This window comes from Papio anubis, chromosome 1 (genome assembly GCF_008728515.1).
Source record: "Papio anubis isolate 15944 chromosome 1, Panubis1.0, whole genome shotgun sequence".
In the NCBI taxonomy this organism is placed as follows: Eukaryota; Metazoa; Chordata; class Mammalia; order Primates; family Cercopithecidae; genus Papio; species Papio anubis.
This window is the reverse complement of record NC_044976.1, coordinates 131587019-131597053: the sequence shown is the minus strand read 5'-3', so window position 1 is coordinate 131597053 and position 10035 is coordinate 131587019. Positions and strand designations below refer to the sequence as shown.

The following is a 10035-nucleotide window of genomic DNA, read 5'->3' as shown; positions in this document are numbered from 1 at the left end:
ATTCCCCTCCCCTGGGCAAGTCCCATTTTTTTGGGAAGCGATGATACACCCATCTGAGTCCCACCGACAGAGCTCAGCTGAGTGGCTTAGAGATCAGCCAATCAATCGCACAGGCTCACCATGCTTAAAAGAGCTGGCGCGGAGAGAGGCTGGGGAGAACCCACAGGGAGACCCACAGACACATAGGCACGAGAGAGACAGAGGAGGAAAGAGAGACAAAGGCACAGCGGAAGAAGGCAGAGACAGGGCAGGCACAGAAGCGGCCCAGACAGAGTCCTCCTACAGAGGGAGAGGCCAGAGAAGCTGCAGAAGACACAGGCAGGGAAAGACAAAGATTCAGGAAAGGAGGGCTCAGGAGGAGAGTTTGGAGAAGCCAGACCCCTGGGCGCCTCTCCCAAGCCCAAGGACTAAGTTTTCTCCATTTCCTTTAAAGGTCCCCAGCCCTTCTGAAAACTGCCTCTGACCTTGGCAGGAGTCCAAGCCCCCAGGCTAACAGAGAGGAGCTTTCCAAAGCTAGGGTGTGGAGGACTTGGTGCCCCAGACGGCCTCAGTCCTTCCCAGCGCCAGTACCAGTGCCATGTCCCAGACAGGCGCGCATCCCGGGAGGGGCTTGGCGGGGCGCTGGCTGTGGGGAGCCCAACCCTGCCTCCTGCTCCCCATTGTGCCGCTCTCCTGGCTGGTGTGGCTGCTTCTGCTACTGCTGGCCTCTCTCCTGCCCTCGGCCTGGCTGGCCAGCCCCCTCCCCCGGGAGGAGGAGATCGTGTTTCCAGAGAAGCTCAACGGCAGCGTCCTGCCTGGCTCAGGCGCCCCTGCCAGGCTGTTGTGCCGCTTGCAGGCCTTTGGGGAGACGCTGCTACTAGAGCTGGAGCAGGACTCCGGCGTGCAGGTCGAGGGGCTGACAGTGCAGTACCTGGGCCAGGCGCCTGAGCTGCTGGGTGGAGCAGAGCCTGGCACCTACCTGACTGGCACCATCAATGGAGATCCGGAGTCGGTGGCATCTCTGCACTGGGATGGGGGAGCCCTGTTAGGGGTGTTACAGTATCGGGGGGCTGAACTCCACCTCCAGCCCCTGGAGGGAGGCACCCCTAACTCCGCTGGGGGACCTGGGGCTCACATCCTACGCCGGAAGAGTCCTGCCAGCGGCCAAGGTCCCATGTGCAACGTCAAGGCTCCTTCTGGAAGCCCCAGCCCCAGACCCCGAAGAGCCAAGGTAGGCAGCCCTGGAGTCTGTGTCCTGCGGTGTCCTCCCGCCATGTCTGTCCTACTGACCCCTATTCACCCTCTCTCCACCCACTTCCACTTCTGGCCATTCTGCTTCCCTCCCTTCTGCCTGCCTTTCCTCTTTCCATGAGCCTCCTTTCTTGGTAAGGCTCAGGCCTCTCCCCTTCACCCTTCTCCTAGCCAGACCCACCGAGGGTTCTCAGAGGTGGGTCAGAGACTCTGGGCTGGGAATAACTGCTCCCCCTCCCCACCCCACCCCTTCCTGGCCATGGCATCTCCTACTGGCACAGTCCCCAGCAGTAAAGGTCTCCTAACAGCCCCTTGGCCTTGGCTCTTTTCTCTGCCCCAAATTTGATTTTCATCCCTCACCCCCAGCTAAAGGAGTGAGATTTGAGGCCCTAGGGCTTGGTGTCTGGCTTCTGATGCTGCCTTTAAAATCACTGTGGCAAACTGCAAACTAGGGCAGGAGTGGCGAGAGAGGGAGGGTATCCCATACCTCTTTCTGGTCAATCCCCTTCCCACACTGTGGCCGGACTGCGAGGCTGCCTGAAGCTCCATCCTTTCCTCCCTCCCACTCCTGGTCTCCCGCTTCTTCCCTTCCCTCCTCCCTCCTCCCTCTCTAGCTTTAATCCAGACCAGACGCTCCCTCCACACCCGCCACGCTGAGCTCTGGCCCTGGCCCTAGCTGCTGACTGAATCGTTCCTCCAACCACACAGGGCAGACACGTTGCAGCCCAGCCCTCTAGCCCTGGTCCCATAGGTCCCAGCCACACTCAGGCCTGGAGAACCCCAAAGTGCCTCTTGACGGCAGTCCAGGCGGCTCTCACCTCTGGGGCTCCCGCAGCCCTGGGATGTGGCGTCCCCTTCTCCTCCCCTTCTTAGAACCAGCTGCTGACTCCTCAGAGTTACCACAAAAGCCCTGGGATTTGGTGTTGGGGGAAGGGCCCAACCAAGACCCGCCAGGAGTCAGGAATCCCGGGGTGGCGGGGGGGAGGTGGGGGGCGGGCAGCTGACTATGCTGAGTTCAAGACCCAGGAAGTGAGGGATTGCAGAATCGACCAACCCATGGGTCTGAGAGGCTATTTCAGGTTCTTCCTCTCCCTTTTTCTCTCCAGCGCTTTGCTTCACTGAGTAGATTCGTGGAGACGCTGGTGGTAGCAGATGACAAGATGGCCGCATTCCACGGTGCGGGGCTAAAGCGCTACCTGCTAACAGTGATGGCAGCAGCGGCCAAGGCCTTCAAGCACCCAAGCATCCGCAATCCTGTCAGCTTGGTGGTGACTCGGCTAGTGATCCTGGGGTCAGGCGAGGAGGGGCCCCAAGTGGGGCCCAGTGCTGCCCAGACCCTGCGCAGCTTCTGTGCCTGGCAGCGGGGCCTCAACACCCCTGAGGACTCGGACCCTGACCACTTTGACACAGCCATTCTGTTTACCCGTCAGGTGAGGCCCCAGTCAGCACCGCAGGCCATGCACTGCACAATTCTAAGAAGCACCACTACATAGACTATGATGCAAATGATATTCCTGGAGTTGTGTGACATGGTGCCTTGCCCCAGCCACACTGCCATGTGTGGCTGCCTAGGCCCTGACAGTGCTGGGTCCTCAGTGCCCAGGTCCCTAGGAATCTAGATCTCAACCCAATGGACCCAGGTGTCTTGGCTGTCTATGCACCTTCTATGATCCCTCTCCACAGGACCTGTGTGGAGTCTCCACTTGCGACACACTGGGTATGGCTGATGTGGGCACCGTGTGTGACCCGGCTCGGAGCTGTGCTATCGTGGAGGATGATGGGCTCCAGTCGGCCTTCACTGCAGCTCATGAACTGGGTAAAGTGGGGGTGGATGAGAAAGGTATTAGGGAGGAGAAGGTGGGGGAGGGGGTACTAAGTTCACCACAGTGTTAATGGGGGCCCCAAGGTATTCTTCCCCTAGGCCTAGGTATAGGGCTATTACTCCTCTCTGCTCCAGGTGTAGACATACATTTACATTTTTCTATTAAATTAGTTGGTAGAAACTACTGTGATCTCTCTCTCTCTCTCTTTCTCTCTGTGTGTGTGTGTGTGTGTGTGTGTATTTGGAGGGGAAGTCAGAGAGGGAATGGGTGGGGTCACAGTTGGGAGTGTTGGCTATAAGGAAAAATGGATAGGGAGGGGCCCGGAGTATATTTTGGGGAAGAGGAGACAGAGAAAGAGATGGGGCTACATACTGGGAGCCCTGAGAGTACCAGAAAGAAAGGGACTGGGGGCAGGGTGAGTGGGGAATGGATCTGATCATCCACAGCTGCAGCCAGATTTATGATGGAGTCCCTCAGGGCATGAGGAAGGGACCCTCAGATCCTATCAGGGCCTCTGCTCCCACAGGTCATGTCTTCAACATGCTCCATGACAATTCCAAGCCATGCATCAGTTTGAATGGGCCTTTGAGCACCTCTCGCCATGTCATGGCCCCTGTGATGGCTCATGTGGATCCTGAGGAGCCCTGGTCCCCCTGCAGTGCCCGCTTCATCACTGACTTCCTGGACAATGGCTATGGTAAGCAGATGGCACTTACCTTTCCCTGGGTAGGACTCAATTCCTGTCCTCCAGGGCACTCTCACTTCTGCTGCACCCTGCATGGGCCAAATTGCCTCCCCCAAGTGTGCTTCCTCTGCAGTGTGGGAAGGGGTGAGAAATGCTGCTGTCTTTGTGTAGTTCTCACTTCCTCCCAGAATAAATAGCATAGCTAGAGGAGGTGAATTTTGGCTCAGTAGAATTAGAACGGACCTTCTGAGGGCCAGAACTGTCCACCACTGGAATGGGCTGGCTGTGAAGGATGTGATTACCTTGTCACGCAGTGAGGTATGCAAGAATAGCAGGATGACTGCCACTAGGCAGAGATGTTGATGAGAAGCAAACTCAAGTATTCTATAGTTGGTTAGAATAGGCAGAACTGAGTTCCTATCATTATTCCATTTTGTTTGTTTGTTTGTTTTTAAAATAGAGATGAGGTCTCACTGTGTTGCCTGGGCTGGTCTCGAACTCTTAGGCTCAAGCAATCCTCCCACCTCAGCCTTCCAAAGTGCTGCGATTACAGGCATTGAGCAACCATGCCTGGCCTCTTATTCTGTTCTTTAAGCAGGTGTAGATGTGTGACTGTAAGTTACTTCACCTCTCTGTGTTTGTAGTTGATATGTCAGATAAGTATAATAGTGGTACCTATCTCATAGGTATTTGCCATGGTTAAATACATGCTGGTCAAGCATTTAGCCAATGTTCATCACATAATAAGCATCCAATAAATTATAGTTGCCCATTAAAGCCTCTTACAGGGCTAGGCACAGTGGCTTACACCTGTAATCCCAATGCTTTGGGAGGCTGAGGTGGGAGGATTGCTTGAGACCAGGAGTTTGAGATTAGCCTAGACAACATAGCAAGACCTTATGGCAACAAAAAATTCCAAAAAATTAGCTGGACATGGCACATGCCTGTAATCCCAGCTACTTAGGAGCCCAAGGCAGGAAGTTTGCTTGAGCCCAGAAGTTTGAGGCTGTAGTGAGCCATGATCATGCCACTGTACTGCAGCCTGAGTGACAGCGCAAGACTCTGTCTCTGAAAAAAAAAAAAAAAAAGTAAGTAATTAAAATATAAATTATAAATTTAAAAAATTTTTAATTCTCTTATAGTCCTAGGATTGTTTTTATAGGCTCCATCAGGCCCCAGGGAGCCTAAGCTTTCTGCTGGCAATCCTGAATGCTCCCCTCAGCCCATTGCTGACTTTGTGCCCCAACCCCCTTCTCAGGGCACTGTCTCTTAGATAAACCAGAGGCTCCATTGCATCTGCCCGTGACTTTCCCTGGCAAGGACTATGATGCTGACCGCCAGTGCCAGCTGACCTTCGGGCCCGACTCACGCCATTGTCCACAGCTGCCACCACCCTGTGCTGCCCTCTGGTGCTCTGGCCACCTCAATGGCCATGCCATGTGCCAGACCAAACACTCGCCCTGGGCCGATGGCACACCCTGCGGGCCCGCACAAGCCTGCATGGGTGGTCGCTGCCTCCACATGGACCAGCTCCGGGACTTCAATGTGAGATCCTAGGGCAGGGGTGGGGTAAAGGGCCCCGGGGTGTGGGGACCAGCCCTAAGCCCGGGAGAGAGTTCACTTATGCCCCACTTCCATTCTGTGCCTTTGCAGACTCCACAGGCTGGTGGCTGGGGTCCCTGGGGACCATGGGGTGACTGCTCTCGGACCTGTGGGGGTGGTGTCCAGTTCTCCTCCCGAGACTGCACTAGGCCTGTCCCCCGGAATGGTGGCAAGTACTGTGAGGGCCGCCGCACCCGCTTCCGCTCCTGCAACACTGAGGACTGCCCAACTGGCTCAGGTGAGGAGTAGCAGGGATGGGAGCCCTTGGGAGGGGACAGTAGAGCAACAAGGACTGTCCCTTGAGTGCAAGACAAAGGGAGTGTTGATTCCCCTGCTGTTGTGGGGAGTGCCTTTAACCTCTGGGAATTGTCCTTGGCCGTCTGTGGGGAAGAGCAGAGCTATGCTGTCTAGAGCTCTCAGGGGCTGGGTGGAGGGGTGTGGGGTGATGTGAGGAAGGAGGGGCTCTGACTGTTTTACCCCTCCAGCCCTGACCTTCCGCGAGGAACAGTGTGCTGCCTACAACCACCGCACTGACCTCTTCAAGAGCTTCCCAGGGCCCATGGACTGGGTTCCTCGCTACACAGGCGTGGCCCCCCAAGACCAGTGCAAACTCACCTGCCAGGCCCGGGCACTGGGCTACTACTACGTGCTGGAGCCACGGGTGAGGGTCAGGACACCCCCAGGCCCTGTCTATGGTCACACCCCCGCCCCGTGCTCCCTCTGCTTTCTGATGACAAAGATCCCCCAAAGTAACCCTGTTCCCACAGCCATGCCAGCCCAGTCCAGGATTCCACTCAGACTTATCTGTACATAGGTATCAGGAAAACAAGCCCCAGACTCCAGATACTTGGCCAGTAGGTCCCTCTAGCCTATCCTATTTCCTGTGGTTTCTTTTCCTCTGACTCCCCATCTTCTAGTGCTGCATTTGGTGAGAATGGAATGTGTGGCCTTTGGGGCAAGTCCTTGACCCCTCTTCCATGGGCTTCTCTGTCAAATTATAGTGTTGGCCTCATTCAGCTCCTGGACAGCCAGCCCTCAATGGACAGGCCTTCTGGAGATGACTGAAGTCCCTACACTCCGTCTCTGTGATAGGGTGGTGGGTTGAAGGCTGCACAAAGAAAAACAAGCCCTAGGAGCGTTTTGCTCCCTTCGCCCCAACCTGAGAATTTCTACAGGCTGGTTGCCCTCTAGCGTCCATTTAGGGACAGTGCCATGAAGGTTTAGGGCTTGGTGCTAGGACCAGACAGACCTGCACTTCCCATCTTGGCTCCTCTGCTTGCCATTTGTGTGGCCTTTGGACAGGTTCCTTAACCTTTCTAAACCTCAACATTCCATCCCTAAAAACCTCAAATAGTGGTGGTGAGATTTACGTTTGTGTTTGTAAAACACTTAGCATGCTATGTGATTCATACTTAGTGCTCTGAAAATGCTGGCTAGATGTTATATGTGATAATAATTATTATTGTTATGATTATCACCCACATGGTGCCTGGCACTCACCCATCTACATCCCCTACTTCATCCAACTTTTCCGACATCCCTTCCCTGATGGGACATGGGTCTTGTTTGACTTACCAACCAACCCCTCTTGACTTAGGAGGAACCTTCGGCATTGTTCTTTCTCTTCTCCTCAGGTGGTAGATGGGACCCCCTGTTCCCCGGACAGCTCCTCGGTCTGTGTCCAGGGCCGCTGCATCCATGCTGGCTGTGACCGCATCATTGGCTCCAAGAAGAAGTTTGACAAGTGCATGGTGTGCGGAGGGGACGGTTCTGGCTGCAGCAAGCAGTCAGGCTCTTTCAAAAAATTCAGGTTCTTTCACTGTCATTCCTCCCTCTACCTTCCTGGACATTCTGGGTCCTGGGGATGCAGAGGGGAACTCAGCACTGTTTCTACTCTCAAAGAGCTCACAGTCTAGCGGGAGATAGATGAGTAGGCAGCTACAGTGCAGTGTCCCATGTGTTCATCCGAGGTCGGAACAGGGTGTTGTGAGTGCCCCTGTGGACATCAGGGAAGGCTTCCTTGGAGGTGACCTCTGAGCTGAGTCTCAGAAGGAGGGTAGGAATTAGACAGGTACCAAGGAAGTGGGACTTGGAAGGGCACCTCAATAAGGGGGCAGTGGGTGTAAAGGTCCAGAGATAAGAGGCAAAAGGGCACATGTGCATGTAGCTCTGATCCAGACTGAACAGCTCATATAGGATAGGGGTGACAACCATCTACACATGTACACACATGCAGTCACATAAACACAGCTCAGAAAGCTGAGGGGATTCCGGTGATCCTGAGCTCTCCATCTACTCCTTCCACACAGGTACGGATACAACAGTGTGGTCACTATCCCCGCAGGGGCCACCCACATTCTTGTCCGGCAGCAGGGAAACCCTGGCCACCGGAGCATCTACTTGGCCCTGAAGCTGCCAGATGGCTCCTACGCCCTCAATGGTGAATACACACTGATGCCCTCCCCCACAGATGTGGTACTACCTGGGGCAGTCAGCTTGCGCTACAGCGGAGCCACTGCAGCCTCAGAGACACTGTCAGGCCATGGGCCACTGGCCCAGCCTTTGACACTGCAAGTCCTAGTGGCTGGCAACCCCCAGGATGCACGCCTCCGATACAGCTTCTTTGTGCCACGGCCAACCCCTTCAACACCACGCCCCACTCCCCAGGACTGGCTGCACCGAAGAGCACAGATTCTGGAGATCCTTCGGCGGCGCCCCTGGGCGGGCAGGAAATAACCTCACTATCCCGGCTGCCCTTTCTGGGCACCGGGGCCTCGGACTTAGCTGGGAGAAAGAGAGAGCTTCTGTTGCTGCCTCATGCTAAGACTCAGTGGGGAGGGGCTGCGGGTGTGAGACCTGCCACTCCTCTCACCCTAATGTGCAGGCTGGCCCTGCCCTGGTTTCCTGCCCTGGGAGGCAGTGACGGGTTAGTGGATGGAAGGGGCTGACAGACAGCCCTCCATCTAAACTGCCCCCCCTGCCCTGCGGGTCACAGGAGGGAGGGGGAAGGCAGGGTGGGCCTGGGCCCCAGTTGTATTTATTTAGTATTTATTCACTTTTATTTAGCACCAGGGAAGGGAACAAGGACTAGGGTCCAGGGGAACCTGACCCCTGACCCCTCATAGCCCTCACCCTGGGGCTAGGAAATCCAGGGTGGTGATGATAGGTATAAGTGGTGCGCGCGCGCGCGTGTGTGTGTGTGTGTGTGTGAAAATGTGTGTGTGCTTATGTATGAGGTACAACCTGTTCTGCTTTCCTCTTCCTGAATTTTATTTTTTGGGAAAAGAAAAGGATAGTAGGGTGGGCCTTCAGGGAGTGAGGGATTATCTTTTTTTTTTCTTTCTTTCTTTCTTTCTTTTTTTTTTTTTGAGACAGAATCTCCCTCTGTTGCCCAGGCTGGAGTGCAATGGCACAGTCTCGGCTCACTGCATCCTCCGCCTCCCAGGTTCAAGTGATTCTCATGCCTCAGCCTCCTGGGATTACAGGCTTCCGCCACTACGCCCTGGCTAATTTTTTTTTTTTTTTTTTTAAGACAGAGTCTCGCTGTTGTCACCAGGGCTGGAGTGCAATGGCGTGATTTCAGCCCACTGCAACCTCCGCCACCCAGGTTCCAGCAATTCTCCTGCCTCAGCCTCCCAAGTAGCTGAGATTACAGTCACCCACCACCATGCTCGGCTAATTTTTGTATTTTTAGTAGAGACGGGGTTTCACCATGTTGGCCAGCCTGGTCTCGAACTCCTGACCTCAGTTGATCCACCTGCCTTCGTCTCCCAAAGTGCTGGGATTACAGGTGTGAGCCACTGCGCCCAGCCATGCCCAGCTAATTTTTGTATTTTTAGTAGAGACAGGGTTTCGCCATGTGGCCAGGCTGCTCTTGAACTCCTGACCTCAGCTAATCCACCTGCCTCGGCCTCCCAAAGTGCTGGGATTACAGGCGTGAGTCACCACACCCGGTACATATTTTTAAAATCTAAATTGAATTCTGCTATTTATATGATCCTTTTGGAGTCAGACAGATGTGGTTGCATCCTAACTCCATGTCTCTGAGCATTAGATTTCTCATTTGCCAATAATAAGACCTCCCTTAGAAGTTTGTTGTGAGGATTAAATAATGTAAATAAAGAACTAGCATAATGCTCAGCATCTAGTAAGTGCTTAACAAATGGCAGCGCTGTTACTTACTATTATCAAACATCTGTCCACATCCACTCTCTATATGCACTTGAAGGTGGCAAAGATCCACATCCATGGTGCCTGCCTTTATCCTCAGGGTCTGTTCCTTTGGTTGGCAGACCCCTATCCTGGGTTCTGAGGGACCAACAGAGAAAGGAAAATTTCATCCCTCACCTCTGGAGGTTCCCAATCACAGGAAGGAGACATAGTAAACACATGGCTACGAATACAATTGACAAGAACATGAAGGTGCAGGATAACAAGAACAGATAACAAGAACAACTGCATCAACACAAATGAGTACTTAGTAATAAGGGTGATAGTTGAGGGGTCTGGGTTTCACAACAGTAGAAAGAGCACTGGAGTGGGAGCCAGCGGGTCTGGATTCGATTTGGGGCTCGGCATCTTATTAGCTGAGTGGTGTTGGGTAAGTCACTGCTGCTAAGCCTTAGATTGCTCATATGGGACTAATAGTATCTACTCCCACGGAGTTGTTCTGGGAACAAATGCTAGAATATTTTC

At 54.1% G+C, this 10035-nt stretch overlaps 1 protein-coding gene across 1 annotated transcript; it reads left to right on the top strand.

Moving 5' to 3' along the window:
• On the top strand, positions 1-9496 carry ADAMTS4 (ADAM metallopeptidase with thrombospondin type 1 motif 4). Its single transcript, XM_003892956.5, has 9 exons — positions 1-1210; positions 2337-2660; positions 2914-3046; positions 3580-3750; positions 4997-5283; positions 5392-5578; positions 5826-6001; positions 6975-7150; positions 7650-9496. Exons 1-9 carry the CDS (start codon positions 578-580, stop codon positions 8074-8076), a joined length of 2514 nt encoding a protein of 837 aa, XP_003893005.2. The 5' UTR covers positions 1-577; the 3' UTR covers positions 8077-9496.
• Positions 9497-10035: the final 539 nt, after the last annotated feature.

Excerpts from the sequence above, each read along its gene's own strand:
- ADAMTS4 (XM_003892956.5), top strand. The coding sequence starts at position 578 with ATGTCCCAGACAGGCGCGCATCCCGGGAGGGGCTTGGCGGGGCGCTGG. Across the intron at positions 3,047-3,579 it reads CACTGCAGCTCATGAACTGG|GTCATGTCTTCAACATGCTC; the intron begins GTAAAGTGGGGG and ends CTGCTCCCACAG. Across the intron at positions 3,751-4,996 it reads CTTCCTGGACAATGGCTATG|GGCACTGTCTCTTAGATAAA; the intron begins GTAAGCAGATGG and ends CCCCCTTCTCAG.